Source organism: Lissotriton vulgaris, chromosome 3_2, assembly GCF_964263255.1.
Source record: "Lissotriton vulgaris chromosome 3_2, aLisVul1.2, whole genome shotgun sequence".
NCBI classification, from domain to species: domain Eukaryota; kingdom Metazoa; phylum Chordata; class Amphibia; order Caudata; family Salamandridae; genus Lissotriton; species Lissotriton vulgaris.
The window spans coordinates 284,192,803-284,217,149 of record NC_141690.1 but is presented as its reverse complement, the minus strand read 5'-3'; the positions used below and the strand labels follow the sequence as shown (position 1 = coordinate 284,217,149).

General features: G+C 51.0%; 1 protein-coding gene across 1 annotated transcript in view; it reads left to right on the top strand.

Annotated features, from left to right (window-relative positions):
• Positions 1–24,347, top strand: part of LOC147725699 (uncharacterized) — a 483,091-nt gene that overhangs the window by 433,461 nt on the left and 25,283 nt on the right. The window contains exons 9-11 of the mRNA XM_086964378.1: positions 1,667–1,741; positions 6,443–6,554; positions 15,938–18,592. Of these exons, the coding sequence (XP_086820504.1) occupies positions 1,667–1,741; positions 6,443–6,554; positions 15,938–18,592 (2,842 nt within the window). The remainder of the gene's footprint in view (positions 1–1,666; positions 1,742–6,442; positions 6,555–15,937; positions 18,593–24,347) is intronic.

Sequence of the window (24,347 nt, the reverse complement as noted above, 5' to 3'; positions counted from 1 at the left end):
ATAAAGCCTCACTACAAATGCTCACAATGAAGACAGCATTTCTGGTGTCAATCACCTCGCTACGCAGGGTAACACTACAAGAACCCTACATTCAAACTCACAATGACAGGGTGGTAATGAGAACTGACCCACACTTTATGCCAAAGGTGGTGTCGAAGTTCCACATAGGCCAAACAATACAGATACCAAGTTTCTTCTTATAACCGGCCACAAGCGCAGAGAGGGCGCTGCACGCTGGAGGCTAGAAGGGCAGTGATGCATTACATTGACAGAACCAAGGAGCACAGGAAAACAAAGCAGCTCTTTGTGTCCTTCGCAAGTAGTTTCCTGGGTAGACCAGTAACAAAAGACACCATTGCACGATGGATCGCACAAACCATACAATTCTGCCACAAGCAGGCAGGCCAAGAACTACAAGTAGCGGCACAAGCCCACTCTACCAGGAAAAAGGGAGCAACAATACCCTTCCTGGCTAACACACCCATCCAAGACATTTGCCTGGCGACAACATGTGCTTCAGTACACGCGTTCACTAAGCACTACTACGTGGATATACAGATGAACAGGGAAGCACAAGTAGGACAAAAAGTGCTTCAACATATATTCAACCAACGCTCATCTTCCACCCAGCTGCCACAAACATAACAAACCGCTACAAAGTCTATGCACAGCATAGTGAGCTTGAAGACTTTCTGGATTCACTAGCGAACTCACCTTCCTCCGCCAGAAAGATGAGATAGGAGGGAGGGAAAAAAAATACTTTAGGAAAAATGGTAAAGGATAAACAAAGATGGCACAAAGACAAGAGAGAAAAAAAAATCCGAAGATGGTGCCCAAAGGTGGGAGCTTCCGGAGGAAGCATGCCAACGTCACGGGTAGACACCAAATGGTGGGACGGCGACGCCCACCTGGGCCGCGAAAAAAAAAAAGAGAGAAAAGAGACTTCGATTCCATACCCAACCACTAGTCCGCAAAATAATGTACAGCATAGTGAATCCAGAAAGTCTTCAAGTTGCAAAACTACACCGACAGGTAGGAAACTATTCATTATTGGTTGTTGAGGTAAGATTGATTCAATTTAGTAGAGGACCTGACGTTTGCGACGTCAGTGTTGGAGGTTTGGGAGGAAATTGCCTGTCGGGTGTGGATTTTCCAAGTCAAATGGGGGCTGCTTAATTAGTATGTGAACTTTTCGGAAGTGTGATATATAAAGGTTCACGGTTATGCCAGGGCTGTTACTTCATCCTTGATGGCTGTGGTGAGATTCGGGTAATGGCCGCTCAGCAGCGTGCGCAGGGTTGTGCGGGTCACCACTTCTAATACTGCCATTAGGTGGTGGTCTCCAACATGTTTACTGATGATGAAAATACAGAGTACACCGAGTGTCAGAGAGGGCGTCAACAAAACACCTTTGATCAATGATGCATCCAGCAGGCGTGACGTCATGGGGATGAGCTGATTGGTGGAGAATGGATACATTGGGGAGAGAGGGTGACCTTTATCAGGCCTGTTAGAAGAGTCTGGGGGTGCACTGGGTGGGATGACAGAGGAGTCTGGGGGTGCCCGGGGTGGAATGTGCTTAGACAGGTGTCTCACCTGAGCATACCTAGGTCTAAGGTATCCATCTTGGGTGACGTGCATCTCATTACTCTCTCTTTGGAGATAGGAACAGCAGCAAAGGGAGCATGAGGAGGAGATGAGAGACCGCTTCAGAAGAAGTGAATCCATTGAGAAAGCAGCAGTGAGTATGAACTGTAACATATGCTTCTTCAGACCATGCACACGTTTACACCCACCCTGCTGACATCATCTGATCTGAGAACGAGAGGCCTCTCCTTGTGTCACTACAATAGAATCCATGTGACTTTTACCTTCCAAGAGCATCCCTAACACCTTCCAAGCGCATCCCTAACTCCTTCCAAGCGACATCCCTGTCTTCTTCCAAGCGACATCCCTAAGTCCTTCCAAGCGCATCCCTAAGTCCTTCCAAGCGCATCCCTAAGTCCTTCCAAGCGCATCCCTAAGTCCTTCCAAGTGACATCCCTGACTCCTTCCAAGCGACATCCCTAACTCCTTCCAAGCGACATCCCTAACTCCTTCCAAGCACATCCCTAACTCTTTCTAAGTGACATCCCTAAGTCCTTCCAAGCGGCATCCCTAAGTCCTTCCAAGCGACATCCCTAACTCTTTCCAAGCGACATCCCTAACTCCTTCCAAGTGACATCCCTAACTCCTTCCAAGCGACATCCCTAACTCTTTCCAAGCGACATCCCTAGTTCCTTCCAAGTTACAGCCCTAACTTCTATCAAGTGACATCCCTAACTCCTTCCAAGCGACATCCATAACTCCTTCCAATCAACATTCCTAACTCCTTCCAAGCGACATCCCTAACTCCTTCCAAGCGACATCCATAACTCCTTCCAATCAACATTCCTAACTCCTTCCTTGGAGTCACGGAAAGACTGCGTCGCCACCTAGCTTCTGGATACACGGTGGCCTCATATTGCTTGATTTAAGTGCAGCCTTCGACACGGTGTCGCACACCATGTTAGTGAAAGCCTTCAGATCATTGGGCGTCAGTGGGCCGGCTCTCAATTGGCTAATTTCTTTCCTCGCTAATCAGACCTTCCAGGTCTTCTCTCCAACGGCCAGTTCCAATACCCATTCTTCACCTTATGGGGTACCCCAAGGCTCCATTCGTAGCCCCTATTATCTAACCGATACGTCAGACCTTTGGCTGATGTTGCAGAGGAAGCTGGGCTGTCCTTGTTCTCTTACGCGGACGACACCCAAATTATTTTTTCTCTTTCAATGGAGAGGGTGGCTGGGACTTCCCCCCCTTCAGATGGGCCTGGGTAAAATTGCCTCGTGGATGCACGCAAACTGTCTAAAGCTCAATGGAGAGAAGACCGAGGTCTTGATTTTGGGGAACACTAAAGATCTTTGGGTTCCCCAGCATTGGCCTAGTGAGATGGGTGCCCTTCCTCAGCCCTCCCGCCAAGTTTGTAACCTAGGCTCCATCATCGATGACTCATTAACTATGCAACATCAAGCAGTACAGGTGGCTGCTACGTGTTTCACCATCTTGAAATGGCTTAAAAAGATTATTTCGATGCTGCCGTATCATACCCAGAGAACGGTGGTCCAGGCTCTTGTCACCTCTTGACTGGACTACGGCCACATTCTCTATCTGGGAACTAGCAAGGAGGTGAACTGTAAATTGCAAATGGGCCAGAACTCTGCCGCCAGATCGATATGCAGGGTTCATATAGCGTTTTCTGTCTCTGGCCACCTGTGTGATCTTCATTGGCTCGGGGTGGAGAACCGAATTAAGGTCAAAGCCCTGAGCTATATGTTCCAAATCAGAACTGGAGTGGCCCCCCAGTATCTGCAGTCCCTGGTTTGTCCGTATGTACCTCCTCGTCTCCTTCGCTGATCCACTCAAGTGAAATTCTCTGTGCCCAAAACTAGACTGTCACGATGGGCGGTCGATCCTTTGCCTGTCTTGGTTGCTCCTTATGGAACTTTCTTCCCATATCGATTCGCAAGGAAACAATGTGTACCCTATTTAGCAAATCCATAACAACATGGCTTTTTAACCAATAGGCTTCAAAAGGGTAAACTCTTTTTGAGTAGCTGTTGCGCCTTATAAATTAAATATAACATAACATAACACAGAGCATGACATCACACAAGGCTTCACAGGAAGTGGCATCATAGCCCTTGAGCTCACAGGAAGTGACATCACAAGAGGAGTTATCAGATCTTAAGACCTCACATATGTTTATCAGGTGTATCATGAATACACTTCAGCGCATTACGATATTTAACAGATTAGATTTTGTTACGGGGATGTTCCAAAAAAGGGACCCACTTCCAATGCAAAATCTGGGCTTCAACGTATACATTCATTTTTTAAAACCCTGCCACAAAGAAATTGGCAACAAGGAGACGTGGTAGCCAAGCTGTTTTGCTGAATTGGTTGCAAAGTCTGGATTTTAAAATATCTTATGTGGTTAAGACACTTGCTGCAGAGATCTTTGTGTGCCGGCTAAATCTGAGATAATAAGGGTAAGATAATTCTGGAGGTAAATGCAGTGCTGGAGAGATCTGTGTTTTGTCTGGTCCCAGTTATGAATCGAAGTAGCATAGAGGTTTAATATGTCTCCTGCAGAGCACATGATGTGACATGCAATCGACAGATTTTTATTATGCAATGTAAAGGGGTAGTAAGTGAGGTACTGCTTTTAACTCAGAGATCCTTTTGTTACTTGCAGTTTATTACTTGTAATACTTCTCTTACAGCAGAATGAGGTATGAAGGACATGAGGCTCCTGCACCTTGTAACCCTCATTGTCTACGGGGGATTTGAATTGTTATTTGTGTAAATACTGGGAAAGACCAACACATATGACGTTCGTACAGTGCATGTATATGTCTTATATACAGGGTCTGAACAATGGCTCTCTTAAGCACCTGTGAAGTAATAACAAACTGTGAGCCTTGGTTTCCTCTCCCTTACATCTAGGTGTGAGGCTCCCGATAGCTTCCTGCCAGAATACTCCCAAACAAGGAGACCTGATGGCCTCTTAACTTTGGCCTTTGTTATATCTGTAAGCCCTCTCCCAGCCAGTGGCATAGCAAGAAGGGGGCGGCCTCCCCCCTCTTACCCGTGGCATCGCCCCCACCTCGGGTTTGCACCCTCGCTCTTCACACACAGCCTGAACATTACTGCTCAGAACGATATCAAACAAGGTGCAGGCGCTGCTGAATATGTTCCAGTGGGTGAAAATAACACCTGGACAAGTTTCACCTATTTCTGTGAGGCCCAACCTCTGGGTAAGGTAGTCTGCATGCACCCTGTGAAAAAAGTGGGCAGACACTGTTTACCCACGTCTACCTTTGACATGTGCTCTGAAAAGAGCCCCATTACATAAACCAGGGCCTCCACCATGTGGACCTCAGAAAGACCCAACCCCCACACTAGCTATCATGGCCTCCACCCTGTGGACCTCAGACAGAAACAACCCCCACCCTAGGTGTCATGGCCTCCACCCTGTGGACCTAAGACAGAAACAACCCCCACCCCAAGGGTCATGGCCTCCACCTTGTGGACCACAGACAGAATAATGCCCACCCCAAGACCTCCACAGTGTGAATCTCAAACAGAAAGAACCCTCACCCCAGGGTTTATTGCCTCCATCCTGTGGAGCTCAGACTGAAACAGCCCCCATCTTAGGGGTCAGTGCCTCCACCCTCTAGATCTCAGACAGAAAGAACCCCCACTCTAATGTTCAGTGCCTCCACTCTGTGGACCTCAGACAGACCCAACCCCCACACTAGCTACCTTGGCCTCCACCCTGTGGAGCTCAGACAGAAAGGACCCCCACCCCAGGGGTCAGTGTCTCCACCCAATGGACCACAGACAGAAACAACGTCCATCATAGGGATCAATGCCCCAACCCTGTGGAGCTTAGACAGAAATGCAAAAACAGAAAGCCCATGCACACTCTAAAATGGGTTAAATGAAATTCAAACATAAATCAAATGCAGTAAGGGAGACAAAGGCATGGAAAATACATTCGCAGTAGTGTTAATTAAGAATAATAACAACAGGTTTGTCCTTGGTGTGAGGTGTCTTTAATGTTCAGACACATGAAGAACCAGCCGACACGTGTTTCGTCGTGTATGGCACAGTCTGCCTATGACTCTTCAGGGCTGTACAAGATTGGAAGGGATCCGAAGGTCGCTCAGTCGGTGATAATTCCAACCCAACGGGGCTCTGGACGGTAAAAGGATGAATGGTTCAGGACAAGTTCACGACTGCAGGACGCACCCTCCTAACAGTCCGTGTCCGTGTGCCTACCTAATCCACACCCAATCCAGAGGGGTTATATATGTATTTTCTCCTAACAGCAATGTTTACAACGTTTCTTTCTCAATGATCAGAAGCAATACCAACGTCTATATCTTCGCATATCATCTCTTGATTGACCAGCAAGGGTTTTAGGAACTTGTCTTGAACCATTCATTAGCATGTTAATGAGGCTATTTTCACCTCTCAGCGCCCCTGCAGCCCCACTCTGACTACGGCGGTAATCGCCCGCCCCCACAGGCAGCAGAGTCTCTGAGTCGAGCTCTGGTTGCAGACAGCCTTTAAAAAAAAAAAAAAAACTCGGGTAGATGTCTGAAAGGTCCGCGGGCCGCCAGAGAAGTCTTGCCGGGCCGCCAGCGGCCCGCGGGCCGTACTATGAGTACCCCTGCTCTAAGGGAACTGCAGCCAATGCCCCTTCCACCTCCGTGCCCCGGTGCCACTGAACCAGCTGCACCACTAGCAGCTTAGAAGCTTCTTTTGTACCCACAATGGGCTAATTTCTTGTCCCTCGTGTTACATCAGTGTTAAAGTCACTTGACTGCCTTGTTTTCTTTATTTCTCCCTCAGGAGGCAGCCGTGCTCGTGTCGCAGCGATCCCTGAATCCACGTGAGTTCTTCCGGCAGAGGGAGAACTCTTTCTCGTCCTCCTCCTCTCTGTCCCCGACATCGCCCCCTCCAGGTGAGTGAACAGAGTAACACCAGCTAGGGTACAGGTTTGTAATTACCACATTGATGAATAAATAAATAAGAACATTTATAGAGCGCAGCTTTCACTCCGAGGAGCATCTAGGCGCTTTCAAAAGCATGGGGGTCTGTGGTGTGGAGTTGAGTAGGCAGAGTAGGATAAAAGATCAGATGAGTGATAGCAGTATGTTGTCTGGGGCACAAAGATCCAGGTTTTTAAGAGTTTCTTGAACAGACTGCGCCAGTCTCAGCTGGGTGGGAAGCTAACCCAAGCTTTAGTTCCTAGGAGTGCCATTGAGTTTCCCCCTCTGGATGACAGGTGGAAGTGGCGGGGTGTTAAATGGCCGACATCTGGCTTCCAAGGGTTTGGAAGAGGCCTTCAGGTTTGTTTCTTGCCCTGTATGCATCATTCTCACATTTTAATGGATCATGGCAAGAAGCGCTATATTTCTATGTAGTGTATTGACTGTGCCCTTTGATGGGTGTCCTCGTGGTCAGTTCAAAACTGGCACTGCCCCTGTTACAGGTCCAACATGCTGCGCTCCTGTTGCAGGTCCACACTGGCTCTGTCCTTGTTGCAGGTCCACATTGGCTCTGTCCTTGTTGCTGATCCACACTGGCTCTGTCCCTTGTTGCAGGTCCACACTGGCTCTGTCCTTGTTGCTGGTCCATCCTGGCTCTGTCCCTTGTTGCAGGTCCACACTGGCTCTGCCCTTGTTGTAGGTCCACACTGGCTCTGTCCCTTGTTGCAGGTCCACACTGGCTCTGTCCTTGTTGCTGGTCCACACTGGCTCTTTCCAAGGTTGCAGGTCCACACAGGCTCTGTCTCTTGTTGAAGGTCCACATTGGCTCTGTCACTTGTTGCAGGTCCACACTGGTCTTCCCTTGTTGCAGGTCCACACTGGATCTGTCCCTTGTTGGGGGTCCACACTGGCTCTGTCCCTTGCCCTTGTTGCAGGTCCACACTGGCTCTGTCCCTTGTCTCAGGCCCACACTGGCTCTGTCCCTTGTCGCAGGTCCACACTGGCTCTGTCCTTGTTGCTGGTCCACACTGGCTCTGTCCCTTGTTGCAGGTCCACACTGGCTCTGCCCTAGTTGTAGGTCCACATTGGCTCTGCCCCTTTACCAGGTCCACACTGGCTCTGTCCTTGTTGAAGGTCCACACTGGCTCTGTCCTTGTTGAAGGTCCACACTGGCTCTGTCCCTTGTTGTGGGTTCACACTGGCTCTGTCCCTTGTTGCAGGTCCACACTGGCTCTGTCCCTTGTTGCAGGTCCACACTGGCTCTGTCCCTTGTTGCAGGTCCACACTGGCTCTGTCCTTGGTGCAGGCCCACACTGGCTCTGTCCTTGTTCCTGGTCCACACCACTGGCTCTGTCCTTTGTTGCAAGTCCACACTGGCTCTGTCCTTGTTGCTGGTCCACACTGGTGCTGTCCCTTGTTGAAGGTCCACATTGCCTCTGTCCCTTGTTGCAGGTCCACACTGGCTCTGTCCTTGTTCCTGGTCCACACTGGCTCTGTCTCTTGGTGCAGGTCCACAGTGGCTCTGTCCTTGTTGCAGGTCCACACTGGCTCTGTCCTTGTCGCTGGTCCACACTGGCTCTGTCCCTTGTCGCAGGTCCACACTGGCTCTGTCCCTTGTTGCAGGTCCACACTGGCTCTGTCCCTTGTTGCAGGTCCACACTGGCTCTGTCCCTTGTTGCAGGTCCACACTGGCTCTGTCCCTTGTTGCAGGTCCACACTGGCTCTGTCCTTGTTGCTGGTCCACACCACTGGCTCTGTCCCTTGTTGCAGGTCCACACTGGCTCTGTCCTTGTTGCTGGTCCACACTGGTTCTGCCCCTTTTCCAGGTCCACACTGGCTCTGTCCCTTGTTGCAGGTCCACACTGGCTCTGTCCCTTGTCGCAGGTCCACACTGGCTCTGTCTCTTGTCACAGGTCCACACTAGCTCTGTCCCTTGTCGCAGGTCCACACTGGCTCTGTCCCTTGGCGCAGGTCCACACTGGCTCTGTCCCTTGTTAAAGGTCCACACTGGCTCTGTCCATTGTTGCAGGCCCACACTGGCTCTGTCCTTGTTGCAGGTCCACACTGGCTCTGTCCCTTGTCACAGGCCCACACTGGCTCTGTCCCTTGTTAAACAAAATTAAATTGATACATGTATAGCGCACTACTCACCTGCAAGGGTCTCAAGGCGCGTGTACGAATACCGCTGTGGAACCCATCCTGGCTTTCCCTGTGAGGTGCCCACTCCTGGGCACCCCCAAGGGGGAGGCCAGGCATCCTTAGTGTTGTGGGGGCCGTTGTGGAGATTAAGCAAGCTATTGCCCAGAGTGGCAGAGTGGGACTCCATGATTGGAATAGGCACCGAGGCGAGAATTATCAGGTCCGTGGTATTCTGAGCCCAAGACCCGCTGAGGAGGAGAATTGAATCCTGGTCCTGGGCTAGATCTCTGCATCAGGGACTGCCGCTCTAATCATTGAGCCACACTTCTCCACTTGAGCCACACTTCTCCACTTGTTGAAGGTCCACACTGGCTCTGTCCCTTGTTGCAGGCCCACACTGGCTCTGTCCTTGTTCAAGGCCCACACTGGCTCTGTCCCTTGTCACAGGTCCACACTGGCTCTGTCCCTTGTCGCAGGTCCACACTGGCTCTGTCCCTTGTCGCAGGTCCACACTGGCTCTGTCCCTTGTCTCAGGCCCACACTGGCTCTGTCCCTTGTCGCAGGTCCACACTGGCTCTGTCCCTTGTTGCAGGTCCACACTGGCTGTGTCCTTTTTGCTGGTCCACACTGGCTATGTCCCTTGTTTCAGGTCCACACTGGCTCTGTCCTTGTTGATGGTCCACACTGGCTCTGTCCCTTGTCGCAGGTCCACACTGGCTCTGTCCCTTGTTGTAGGTCCACACTGGATCTGCCCTTGCTGAAGGTCCACACTGGTCTTCCCTTGTTGCAGGTCCACACTGGCTCTGTACCTTGTCGCAGGTCCACACTGGCTCTGTCCCTTTTGCAGGTCCACACTGGCTCTGTCCCTTGTTGCAGGTCCACACTGGCTCTGTCCCTTGTCGCAGGTCCACACTGGCTCTGTCCCTTGTCGCAGGTCCACACTGGCTCTGTCCCTTGTCTCAGGCCCACACTGGCTCTGTCCCTTGTCGCAGGTCCACACTGGCTCTGTCCCTTGTTGCAGGTCCACACTGGCTGTGTCCTTTTTGCTGGTCCACACTGGCTATGTCCCTTGTTTCAGGTCCACACTGGCTCTGTCCTTGTTGATGGTCCACACTGGCTCTGTCCCTTGTCGCAGGTCCACACTGGCTCTGTCCCTTGTTGTAGGTCCACACTGGATCTGCCCTTGCTGAAGGTCCACACTGGTCTTCCCTTGTTGCAGGTCCACACTGGCTCTGTACCTTGTCGCAGGTCCACACTGGCTCTGTCCCTTTTGCAGGTCCACACTGGCTCTGTCCCTTGTTGCAGGTCCACACTGGCTCTGTCCCTTGTCGCAGGTCCACACTGGCTCTGTCCCTTGTTAAAGGTCCACACTGGCTCTGTCCCTTGTTGCAGGCCCACACTGGCTCTGTCCTTGTTGCAGGTCCACACTGGCTCTGTCCCTTGTCACAGGCCCACACTGGCTCTGTCCCTTGTTAAAAAAAATTAAATTGATACATGTATAGCGCACTACTCACCTGCAAGGGTCTCAAGGCGCGTGTACGAATACCGCTGTGGACCCATCCTGGCTTTCCCTGTGAGGCGTCCACTCCTGGGCACCCCCAAGGGGGAGGCCAGGCATCCTTAGTGTTGTAGGGGCCGTTGTGGAGATTAAGCAAGCTATTGCCCAGAGTGGCAGAGTGTGACTCCATGATTGGAATAGGCACCGAGGCGAGAATTATCAGGTCCGTGGAATTCTGAGCCCAAGACCCGCCGAGGAGGAGAATTGAATCCTGGTCCCGGGCTAGATCTCTGCATCAGGGACTGCCGCTCTAATCATTGAGCCACACTTCTCCACTTGAGCCACACTTCTCCACTTGTTGAAGGTCCACACTGGCTCTGTCCCTTGTTGCAGGCCCACACTGGCTCTGTCCTTGTTGCAGGCCCACACTGGCTCTGTCCCTTGTCACAGGTCCACACTGGCTCTGTCCGTTGTCGCAGGTCCACACTGGCTCTGTCCCTTGTCGCAGGTCCACACTGGCTCTGTCCCTTGTCGCAGGCCCACACTGGCTCTTTCCCTTGTCGCAGGTCCACACTGGCTCTGTCCCTTGTTGCAGGTCCACACTGGCTGTGTCCTTGTTGCTGGTCCACACTGGCTATGTCCCTTGTTTCAGGTCCACACTGGCTCTGTCCTTGTTGATGGTCCACACTGGCTCTGTCCCTTGTCGCAGGTCCACACTGGCTCTGTCCCTTGTTGTAGGTCCACACTGGATCTGCCCTTGCTGAAGGTCCACACTGGTCTTCCCTTGTTGCAGGTCCACACTGGCTCTGTACCTTGTCGCAGGTCCACACTGGCTCTGTCCCTTTTGCAGGTCCACACTGGCTCTGTCCCTTGTTGCAGGTCCACACTGGCTCTGTCCCTTGCTGCAGGTCCACACTGGCTCTGCCCCTGTTGCTGGTCCACACTGGCTCTTCCCCTGTTGCAGGTCCACACTTGCTCTGTCCCTTGTCGACGGTCCACATTGGCTCTGCCCCTTTACCAGGTCCACACTGGCTCTGTCCTTGTTGAAGGTCCATACTGGCTCTGTCCTTGTTGAAGGTCCACACTGGCTCTGTCCCGTGTTGTGGGTTCACACTGGCTCTGTCCCTTGTTGCAGGTCCACACTGGCTCTGTCCCTTGTTGCAGGTCCACACTGGCTCTGTCCCTTCTTGCAGGTCCACACTGGCTCTGTCCTTGGTGCAGGTCCACACTGGCTCTGTCCCTTGTCGCAGGCCCACACTGGCTCTGTCCCTTGTCGCGGGCCCACACTGGCTCTGTCCCTTGTCGCAGGTCCACACTGGCTCTGTCCCTTGTTGCTGGTCCACACTGGCTATGTCCCTTGTTTCAGGTCCACACTGGCTCTCTCCTTGTTGATGGTCCACACTGGCTCTGTCCCTTGTTGTAGGTCCACACTGGATCTGCCCTTGCTGAAGGTCCACACTGGTCTTCCCTTGTTGCAGGTCCACACTGGCTCTGTACCTTGTCGCAGGTCCACACTGGCTCTGTCCCTTTTGCAGGTCCACACTGGCTCTGTCCCTTGTTGCAGGTCCACACTGGCTCTGTCCCTTGTTGCAGGTCCACACTGGCTCTGCCCCTGTTGCTGGTCCACACTAGCTCTTACCCTGTTGCAGGTCCACACTTGCTCTGTCCCTTGTCGACGGTCCACATTGGCTCTGTCCCTTGTCGCAGGTCCACACTGGCTCTGTCCTTTTTGCAGGTCCACACTGGCTCTGTCACTTGTTGCAGGTCCACACTGGCTCTGTCTCTTGTTGAAGGTCCACATTGGCTCTGTCACTTGTTACAGGTCCACACTGGTCTTCCCTTGTTGCAGGTCCACACTGGATCTGTCCCTTGTTGGGGGTCCACACTGGCTCTGTCCCTTGCCCTTGTTGCAGGTCCACACTGGCTCTGTCCCTTGTTGCAGGTCCACACTGGCTCTGTCCTTGTTGCAGGTCCACACTGGCTCTGTCCTTGTTGCTGGTCCACACTGGTTGTGTCCCTTGTTGCAGGTCCACACTGGCTCTGCCCTAGTTGTAGATCCACATTGGATCTGCCCCTTTACCAGGTCCACACTGGCTCTGTCCTTGTTGAAGGTCCACACTGGCTCTGTCCTTGTTGAAGGTCCACACTGGCTCTGTCCCTTGTTGTGGGTTCACACTGGCTCTGTCCCTTGTTGCAGGTCCACACTGGCTCTGTCCCTTGTTGCAGGTCCACACTGACTCTGTCCCTTGTTGCAGGTCCACACTGGCTCTGTCCTTGGTGCAGGTCCACACTGGCTCTGTCCTTGTTCCTGGTCCACACCACTGGCTCTGTCTCTTGTTGCAAGTCCACACTGGCTCTGTCCTTGTTGCTGGTCCACACTGGCGCTGTCCCTTGTTGAAGGTCCACATTGCCTCTGTCCCTTGTTGCAGGTCCACACTGGCTCTGTCCTTGTTCCTGGTCCACACTGGCTCTGTCCCTTGTTGCAGGTCCACACTGGCTCTGTCCTTGGTGCAGGTCCACACTGGCTCTGTCCTTGTTCCTGGTCCACACCACTGGCTCTGTCCCTTGTTGCAAGTACACACTGGCTCTGTCCTTGTTGCTGGTCCACACTGGCGCTGTCCCTTGTTGAAGGTCCACATTGCCTCTGTCCCTTGTTGCAGGTCCACACTGGCTCTGTCCTTGTTCCTGGTCCACACTGGCTCTGTCCCTTGTTGCAGGTCCACACTGGCTCTGTCCTTGTTGCAGGTCCACACTGGCTCTGTCCTTGTCGCTGGTCCACACTGGCTCTGTCCCTTGTCGCAGGTCCACACTGGCTCTGTCTCTTGTTGCAGGTCCACACTGGCTCTGTCCCTTGTTGCAGGTCCACACTGTCTCTGTCCTTGTTAAAGGTCCACACTGGCTCTGTCCCTTGTTGTGGGTTCACACTGGCTCTGTCCCTTGTTGCAGGTCCACACTGGCTCTGTCCCTTGTTGCAGGTCCACACTGGCTCTGTCCCTTGTCGCAGGTCCACACTGGCTCTGTCCCTTGTCGCAGGTCCACACTGGCTCTGTCCCTTGTCGCAGGTCCACACTGGCTCTGTCCCTTGTCACAGGTCCACACTGGCTCACATGATTGCAAAGGAGGGATGTTAACCTTTGTGTTGTGTCGTGTTGTGTTCCTCCTGACTGGGACCCTCACAACTCTTTTCTTGCACACTATTCTGTGCCGGTGGCACCGTGGCTGCTGGAAGAGCTGATTCTTTCTTTGGACATTTCTTGATTGATTTTCCATTATGCTCTTTCTCCTAAGTTGCATTATTCCAATATTAGGTTCAGTGATTTTTTTATGTCAATAAGCATTGCCCTTTTCATCTTGTAGCTAAGCCTGGGCAGAGTTCTTGGAGTTATCTCCGTGAAGTGTAAATAAAATCTGCCGCGATACACGGACCTCCGCAACCGGTGGAGTGAGTTAGAAAAAATGCTGTTCACTGTAATTTTCAGCGTTGGGTGTTTGTCCACGCTGTGAAATTATCACGAACAGCACCATGCACAGCGCTACAGGTGCTGTTTCCTTTCTCGAGCAGAACCTTTCTCAACACTAATGGATGGTTTCTCAACACGAGTGGTTGTAAGCATACGCGGCCACTCGCATTGAGAAATCCGACTGCCTGCATTCAGAAATCTTGCTAGGAGGTTGATTTCCCTCACTCGCACTCACCAACCTGATGTTCATGAGCAAGAATGAGGAAAAATCTTACCGGTAGGTGGATTTTCCTCACTTGCCAGCTTGATGTTGAAAACTTTTCTGCAAGCTCTGCGTAACATGGAGTGCAGAAACTCTGCAACTCCGCGAGCGCAGTGGAGTTCACTGCCCAGACTTACCTTTAGCTCAAACAAACCAGACTAATACGATCGATTAATAATGCTGTCTCCATCGTCTTTTGAATTCTTTTCGTTCCAATCCATCCCAGTTATGAGGTGACCTATGGTGTTATGTACCAACAATCCCTCCGATCGTTCCGTACCTATCTCCCGACGGGACATACTTTAGTAGACAACCTATTAATTAATATAAATATTCTTCAACTGCCGCAGTAATTGCTCAGCTCTTAGATTTTAGACACATCCTTTGACTCTGAGGAATTCCCTTTATGACCTAAGGTGGGCGAGTATCCCCTTTAGGAAATGTATGAATCGAACATACCGCGCTTGTGCAGAACTTATGGTCTCAGTTCTGCAGCCCTCAGCCAAGGTTGCTTTGATTTGGATCTCCACCAATCTACCAGCTTCTGGCACTGAGTCCTCCACTTTATGTGGAACGGGCAGATTCCAAGACCTGGAAATTTGTTGTTGAGCAAAAACGTCACCAGGCCTATGAATGTAATTAATACTTTACTGTTTTTTGGATTTTGGCATTTCCCCCTGGGAGCATACCCAGCTCTGGCTGCAGTATGCCAGCCTGCTGCTCCAGCTCAGGTTGTCGTACCTTTTTCGCAGGAGCCGACGAATCAATCATATAACCACATCATGTGATAAAAGTTCCGTGCTGACTTTCTGCACCCGGGGCAGTTACTAGGGATTTTAGTGTAAATCCTGTGTTTACCCAGCGGGGGCCAAATGGGTATCAAGTAAATCATTTTATTGAATATATTTCAGTCTGACATTCTTTTGACCCTAAACATAGCTGCTCGCTGCATCTCCTAATCTTGAAGACTGAGGGGCATATTAGCAAGAGCCTCGTTAAAATTATCGCTGTTTTAGAGGCAGTTTTCTGATGCTAACACAGCGATAATGGGCTTGCTAATATGCGTTATAGAATTCCACTAGAAGACCAGGTTAGATGTCTAACCTGGGCTTCTATTGGAATTCTCAAGGACATATTATCAAGCCCATTATCGCCGCTTTAGTGGCAGTTTCCTGCTAAAGCAGCGATAATTTTAACTCCGTTCTTGATAGTAGGCCCCTAGGTTTGGAAGAATCCGTCAGAAGAAGAAGGTAGTTACGTTCGGTACTGCTCTATCTAACCGCAGATTCCTTGTGTCCCTCCCACATCCCAGTTCAGTGGACTGGCCTCTTTTTAACATTTAGAAAGGTCCCGAGTTAGTACTTACCAACAATCGTTCGCACTTTGCATGTACGGTTGTGGAAAGGGAAAAGACAAGAGGCTGACATCAGCGTACAGAGGTGGAGTACGTATGCGACTCCACTCCTTCCCTTTTGGGGAGGTATGTCAGCGTGGAGCGGCTCAATGCCACTTAACTCGCATGGGAGCACTCCTTTAAAATTCTCTGGATCGAGGCTACTGCCTGGGGGATTTTCTAAGGTGAGGAATCTGCAGTTAGACGGATTATCCATTAGAAAGAGAGCGACAGCAGGTGAGTAACTTGTCTGTCTGTCCTTCTTTGGAGCCACAAGCATGGATCATTTCAAAATGGCAACCAAGGGGCAACCATGCCCTTATATGGAAGGTTCCCCAGAGTAGAATAAGAGAACATAAACAGGGCTAGAGATGGCAAAACTGCTAGAGTACTTAAAAAAATTAACTGCTGCAGCTGTTAGAAGGGCTAGCTACTCATGTTTCACTACAAGAGAGAGGAAGACACTAAGATTTGCGTCGCTCTGAGGTCCCACGCAGTGGACAGCGGTGTGATCGATGTTATTCAAGTATGAACAGGTTGATGCTGTATTTGTGTCTATCATTCCCGTCACCTTATTTTGTTTTGTCACACTTCTCTTCTAGGAGGCACCAGGAGACCAGCCATGCGGTACCAGCGCAGCCTGACCGAGTCGTCCTTCATGTCTCGAAAGCCAGAGTCCCCCGTCTCACCCTCTCCTTCTCCCTCCTATGCACGTCGCCATGAATTCTTCGCATCCCCAAGTCCCCGTACTCCACCGGAGACATGCTCCCCATCCATGATCTTTTCCAAGGCTGGAGCACCCACCAGAGGTGGCAGATTCCCCATGGCTAACCCACCAAGGGCAGGCGCTCCACCACCCAAGCCCTTTTTCAGGGCCGACTCTCTGCCGGCTGCAACTCTAACACAAACTCTGCCTCCGAGACCCTCCAGTCCACCAAATGTTAGGGGGGCTTCTCCAGCTAGCCTTCCTTCATCTCAACCTTTGTCTCCTCTCGCTGCAAACAGGTTTGAGGCTCTAAACCATGTTAGCCCAGGAAGAATTAACTCTCTGTCTCCTACAAGCCCTGTCAGAGATGAGCCCAAGCCACCCACCAGCCCACCCATTGCTGAATCCACCCCTCCTGCCCGTTTACCCAAAGATGATTTCCGATCTCTAGGCAGCTTGCCCAATCATGAGTCTCCTGCCCCTGTCAGTCCCTCTACAGATGACTTTGTATCCGTAACAAACTCAGTAAAAGTTGACTCAGACGTGCCTTCCATCCCTCACAAGACTGCATCTCAACCTCCCATCATTCCAGTCCCAGTAGACGCCGTTGATGCGTTTGCAGCAGACAGAGCAGATTCATCTGCCATTGCCACTTCACCCAAGTGTGAATCTCTACTCCATGACCCTTCACCAAGAGTGGATGTGGCCCTGCCTGCCAGCCCACCCAGAGGGGGACCCCCAGCTCCCACAGTCACATCTGAAATGGAGCCAATGTCCTCTTCGACATGGACTACCCCAGAGTTTGAGTGTCCTGTCATCATCACCAGGCGGGAACCAATCCCTGAGGATGCACCATGCATTGAACCCCTCCTGCCCGCCATACCGCCCCGAGCTGCATCTCCACCTGTGGGAATCCCTCCCCAGGAGGAGTCCACACTGTTAGTTGTATCGAATGCAGTAGAATTGAAATCCCCTGAGGTCACCTCCAGGTTTGAACCAATATGTGATCATGCCTCACCTTACATACCTGCCAGCCCTCCCCGAGCAGTATCCCCGCCTCTCCTAATGGCACCTGTGGTGTATTCAGTGGAATCTTTCACATCCTTTAGAGCAGGGTCACCACCCAAGTACGAATCGCTCCTTGATGACGTTACTGAACCTGTCAGCCCACCCAGAGCCGGCTCCCCGCCTGCCTTAATGCCATCCACAGAGGAGTCAATACTCTCTGAGACATCTAATAGAGTCGAATGTCAATTCCCCGCTACCCTCACCAGGAATGAACTAATCCCTGAACATGTCGCCCCGTGTGCTGAGCCACTTCTGTCCACCAGCCCTCCCAGAGCGGTATCCCCACCTCTTCTAATCCCACTCCAAGACCAATCTGCTCAATCTTTTGCATCCATTACCCAAGAGGCTGCACCTGTGGTCATTACATCTGGGTATGAATCACTCCTTGATGATGTTACATCGTCTGCCTCCCCACCCAGAGCTGAGCCTCCACCCTCCGCAGTCCCTTCCCTGGTGGAGTTAGTACACTCCTTAACCTCCAGTATAACAGAGTTCCACCCCCCTACCTCCTCAGCTGGGTGTGTTATAAACTCTGATGACACCACACAAGAAGTGAAGCCTATCCTGCCTCTCAGCCCACCTAGATCAGCTTCCCCACCTCTTGTAATCCCTCCCACAGTCGAGTCAGTGCCGGCTTTAATTCCAGGAGCAGCAGCGTCTCCATTCTTTGCTATATCCTCCATAGATGAAGCAATCGCCTCTGACGAGACAGCTTGCCGTGAGCCTGCTCTTCCTGGCAGTCCACCTCGACCTTCGTCGTCAGTCGTTGCCACCATATGCAACGAAACGCAGAGTTCCTTGTTGAGCACAACCAGTGAAGAACTGATGCCCCCTGAAGCTCCTCTCAGAGAAGAATCTGTGGTTGTCGAGTGCCAGGACATCACCTCTCAAAGGATGCATGATGCAGCCGAAGTGCCTGACCAGCGATTGGAGTCACCGGCCCATGGTCTGCCCACCTGGACCAGCGATGGTGTGGAATCGTCACCAGCCCATGGTCTACCCACCAGGACCAGCAACAGTGTGGAAACGTCACTGGCCCATGGTCTGCCCACCTGGACCAGCGATGGTGTGGAAACGTCACTGGCCCATGGTCTACCCACCAGCGACAGTGTGGAAACGCCACCGGCCCATGGTCTGCCCACCAGTACCATCGATGGTGTGGAAACGTCAACGGCCCATGGTCTGCCCACCAGGACCAGCAACATTGTGGAAACGTCACCAGCCCATGGTCTGCCCACAAGGACCAGCGACGGTGTGAAAACGTCACCAGCCCATGTGCCCATCGTCGACGAAGCTTGGCAGAAGGAATATTTCATCAGCAGAGACACTTCGTCTGCAGTTGACACTGTCTCAATTTCCACAAATTTTCATACCCTGGCTTATTACACTCCTCTAGAGGCAGAAGTCGAGACCCCACCTCCTCTGCAGCCGAGAGACATCACAGCCGCTTCAGTGAACAGTCATGAAAAGGACCCTCAGACAGGTAAGCATTCTGGGAAGGAGGGGTAAACACTTTCTTTCTACATGTCAAGGAGGGGAGATGCAAAGAACTATATTGGTTATATTCAACAACTGATTTGTCAATGCAGTCCTGTTTTACTGTTTCTATGCACAATGTCTTCTATCAAAATGCATACATAGATTTATGCCATGGCAGTGACAGGGAATGTGGGCCAAAACACGCTATGTAGCCCAAAAGTTCAAATAAACACAATTAACACATTCACTCCTACAGTACAAATGTGTAATTCCAGTTTATTGTTTCATTAGAGTGATGCTCAACAATGTTTACTGCCCGTATCTTACATGTTTAAATTACCTTATGCGTTGTAGCAACTTTTGTAGTAGTACCTGCAGTGTACTCACAGAATGTTGAGTTCAATGTTGGACAAACGTAGCAGAGGCCCTCACAATGTGAAAGGCATGAACTAAGCCATGGAGGGTGCTTAATACCACAACATGCACTACTCACTGGCCATTATCTGGCCTTGGGTGAGAGAACAACGCAGTTTGGAAAGTAACTTAGAATAATTTATAACAGCACATAGAACCCTCCGTAGAGGAGGGTTAATACACGCCCACCGTAGGTCTAAATGATGCTTCCCCCCACAATACGATTGGCTGTTTCCGACCGTTTCTTGATCCTCTCGACTAAACTATCTCTCGGGGTATTCATTCAATGCTTGTGAGTGGTAGCAGCAGACACCAAAAGGTGGGGTACACGTCTGCCGCTGTCTAGATGGACAAATGCAAAAAGAACAGATGATGGGCGGAATGCTGAACAAATCAAACATTCACCCCCAGTCAATAGATCTGGGTTAAATCCATCGTTTGTTCTTCTCCCCACGCTACCCCAGTTCAGAACCAGCCATATGGAAAAGCAGCCTTGACCCTGCTCCCCGTGTGAACAGTCCAGCCCGAACTGCAAGGGCAGGTCCTTCCTGGACTAGAAAGAAGCATCCTAGGACCGATTTTGGGGTAACACCAGTCATCAGTCGGGCAGTCTGAATCCAGTGGCAGAGTGAGGATGCTACCCATGTCTGGGCATACCAGGCGCACTTAGAGCGAACAAAGCAAACACAACGAGATGATGGGCGGAATTTTGGACATTATGAAACATTCACCCCCAGGCGCAGATCAGGGTTAAATCCATCATTTCCTTACTCACCAGTTTGGACCCAGCCATATGGAAATTAATCTTGCCCCTGCCCGCCATGATACCAGTCCAGCCCGAACTGCCAGGCAGATCCTTCCTCGACCAAAAACAAGCATCCAAGGACAGGTTTCGGGGTTTCCCCCCTGATCAGCCAGCATAGCTTGACTCCAGTGGCATGGAGAGCACAGGACCCAAGTCCCACTTAGGGCTGTCTAGATCTTCAGCGGCTTCGATCTCCCACAGAGGCCAAGTGTGCTTTGTGACACAACTTTTACAACTCCCAGAATGCCCCATTGATGGAGTGGAATCAAAGTGCAGCTCACTCGCTTTGTCCCTGACATCAGCATGTACCTGAGGACAGTCACTGGGGCTGCTTATTTCAACAGTATCCTTCCCACAGGTCAATTATCCTCATCACTTACGATGAAGAACGTCAGGTCGCCCAGTGTTCCTCATCAAGATGGCGGCATGTACACAACTGTGGCCGAGACTAAGAAAGCTCTAATTGCGTGAGTCAACCAGAACAGGCGGTCACGGGAAGATTGAAAGGTTCTACATAGATGAAATGTGTGCATCAGTAACCTTATAGGGCACACCACCAGTAACCGCATAGGGCACACCACCAGTAACCTTATAGGGCACACCACCAGTAACCTTATAGGGCACACCACCAGTAACCCCATAGGGCACACCACCAGTAACCTCATAGGGCACACCACCAGTAACCTTATAGGGCACACCACCAGTAACCCCATAGGGCACACAACCAGTAACCTTATAGGGCACACCACCAGTAACCGCATAGGGCACACCACCAGTAACCCCATAGGGCACACCACCAGTAACCTTATAGGGCACACCACCAGTAACCTTATAGGGCACACCACCAGTAACCTTATAGGGCACACCACTAGTAACCCCATAGGGCACACCACCAGTAACCTTATAGGGCACACCACCAGTAACCGCATAGGGCACACCACCAGTAACCCCATAGGGCACACCACCTGGAACCCCATAGGGCACACCACCAGTAACCGCATAGGGCACACCACCAGTAACCGCATAGGGCACACCACCAGTAACCGCATAGGGCACACCACCAGTAACCGCATAGGGCACACCACCAGTAACCCCATAGGGCAAACCACCAGGAACCCCATAGGGCACACCAGCAGTAACCCCATAGGGCACACCACCAGTAACCCAATAGGGCAAACCACCAGGAACCCCATAGGGCACACCAGCAGTAACCCCATAGGGCACACCACCTGGAACCCCATAGGGCACACCACCAGTAACCGTATAGGGCACACCACCAGTAACCGTATAGGGCACACCACCAGTAACCGCATAGGGCACACCTCAAGTAACTCAAAAGGGCACACCACCAGTAACCCCATAGGGAACACCACCAGTAACCCCATAGGGCACACCACCAGTAACCCCATAGGGCATACCACCAGTAACCCCATAGGGCACACCACCAGTAACCCCATAGGGCATACCACCAGTAACCACATAGAGCACACCACCAGTAACCCCATAGGGCACACCACCAGTAACCCCATAGGGCACACCACCAGTAACTGCATAGGGCACACCATCAGTAACCCCATAGGGCACACCACCAGTAACCCCATAGGGCATACCACCAGTAACCACATAGAGCACACCACCAGTAACCCCATAGGATACACCTCCACCAGTAACCCCATAGAGCACACCACCAGTAACCCCATAGGGCACACCACCAGTAACCGTATAGGGCACACCACCAGTAACCCCATAGGGCACACCATCAGTAACTGCATAGGGCACACCATCAGTAACTGCATAGGGCACACCATCAGTAACTGCATAGGGCACACCACCAGTAACCCAATAGGGCACACCACCAGTAACCGTATAGGGCACACCACCAGTAACCGTATAGGGCACACCACCAGTAACTGCATAGGGCACACCATCAGTAACTGCATAGGGCACACCACCAGTAACCCAATAGGGCACACCATCAGTAACCCAATAGGGCACACCACCAGTAACCCCATAGGGCACACCACCAGTAACTGCATAGGGCACACCAGTAGTAACTGCATAGGGCACACCACCAGTAACTGCATAGGGCACACCACCAGTAACCTTATAGGGCACACCACCAGTAACTGCATAGGGCACACCATCAGTAACTGCATAGGGCACACCACCAGTAACCCAATAGGGCACACCATCAGTAACCCCATAGGGCACACCACCAGTAACCCAATAGGGCACACCACCAGTAACCCCATAGGGCACACCACCAGTAACTGCATAGGGCACACCAGTAGTAACTGCATAGGGCACACCACCAGTAACTGCATAGGGCACACCACCAGTAACCCAATAGGGCACACCACCAGTAACCCCATAGGGCACACCACCAGTAACCCCATAGGGCACACCACCAGTAACTGCATAGTGCACACCACCAGTAACTGCATAGGGCACACCACCACTAACCCCATAGGGCACACCACCAGTAACTGCATAGGGTACAACACCAGTAACCCTATAGGGTACACCATTAGTAACCGTGTAGGGCTCACCCCCAGTAACCCCATAGGGCACACCACCAGTAACCCCATAGTGCACACCACCAGTAACTGCATAGGGCACACCACCAGTAACTGCATAGGGTACAACACCAGTAACCCTATAGGGTACACCATTAGTAACCGTGTAGGGCTCACCCCCAGTAACCGCATAGGGCACACCACCTGGAACCTTCATATGGCACACTAGCAGTGACCGAATAAGGCCTACCAGCTGTAACCTCATAGGGCACAACCACAGTTACTCTGCTTTCAGGCCAAAGGCACGCAGCGGCTCATGAAAATCATGTTTAGAGCCAGCAAACCCAAAAGAACACCACTCCTGATCTGAATACGTTGAATCAGGGCCATGTTACTCAACAGCTCATACCTAATGTCTGCGTCTCCTCCCTTCTCTGCATGTCTCCACCTTCCCCTGGGGCTGCAGCTTGTGGTTAAGTGTTTATGCACCACCAAAGGTTACTTTGTAATTAAGATGCGCGTGGATGTTTGGCTGCGTGCCTCAATCAGGTGACTCTAGGTTGTTTATGATTAGCCCTTCAATATAGGTTAAGGAGCTAATGTTACATTTAGCGATTCTTCCAATGTTTTGGTAGCGTCCCTGTTTCAGCCATACAAGATATCTGCCTTCCTGGCCAAATGGGCAAAAAACTAGTTCTTGTTTTTTTCTGAACCCTTTTGCATGTTGTTTTCTAGTTCTAGACTTATTTTCAGGTGTATTATTCCTTTTAGAGAGAGTAGTATTTACCATCATTTCTGTCTTTCTTTGAAGATCTTCTCCTACCAGTGGTAATATAAGTTTACAGACAAGCAAAAGACATCTTTTACAAGGGAAAGTACAATCCAAAAGAAATGAGGTACAAACCTTTGTGAACAGAAAGATAGGAAAATTAAAGCAAATGTAATAAAGAATCTAAATTGGCCTAAAAAGCAAAACTCCATGTCTGACCTATCCTAGTCTGGTGAAAATGCTTGAAGTCGCCAGTGCTTCTATTTGAAGACATTGCTCCATAATCACAACCTCCTAGTACATGAGCGCCTCCGTTTTCTGGATTCCTCTGGTTTGTGCCTCCTCGTCCTCGTTCTCCGTGACTTGTCGCTGCCGTTTGATGCTGTGAACCAGGGCACCATCCTAGAAACTCTCGAAGAGTCTATGGGGCCAGATTTGATTGGAATGTCTTCTGCAGACCAAACAAATCGATCACAATAATAAGATTGGAAACTGTCTCTCGAGACCAAATTCTCGCTCACAAAGGTTCCCTCAGGCCACTTTTATTTTAAGCCTCTCTTCCCATTCTCTACAAGAGGCCCCACCGGACGGACTCTGCTCAACCGTTCAGGTATGTTCTACCATCTCTACACCATGGCACTCAGCTGTGGCTTCAGATTTCTTCCTTGATTACATTTCTCTTTCACCCAAATAATTCAATATTTATTGAGATGACCCAACAACACCTCCAAGCCAATCCTGCTAAACCTGTATTTCTGCTGATCCTGTCGAGACCCACCTTGAATGAACATCCTTGAAAACCCCCATCCATCCTCGAAACGCAGCCTCCATCGCTGAATATGCTGAATTCCTCGTGTCTTTCTTGAGAGTAGAGTTAATTTACTGGAATGTATTAGGAGGCTAGCATTGCCCAAGCGCAGAGAGATTTATCCAAGGGATCAAATTCTACATTCTGGAATAAGACTTCACAAACATGAGCCAGTCCTTTGTTATCCCCATTCATGGAATATCCTCTTACTATGGGCACTCCTACAAGCCATGTTGGGCGCCTACAGCCCGCTCCAGGCGGCTGCTAAACGTGACGGCATTCGGCCCATTCTCATTACGCTGCAATAGCTTCTGATCAAAGTCAGAAGAACCAATAAACTGGCCTCTCTTATCCAGAAGGCTGTTCTGGTGGGCATTCCAGACAATCTGACACAAACCCTGCCTTTATCTGCGGGTAGCCGCGCCTTACGCATCTTTGAGACTCCAT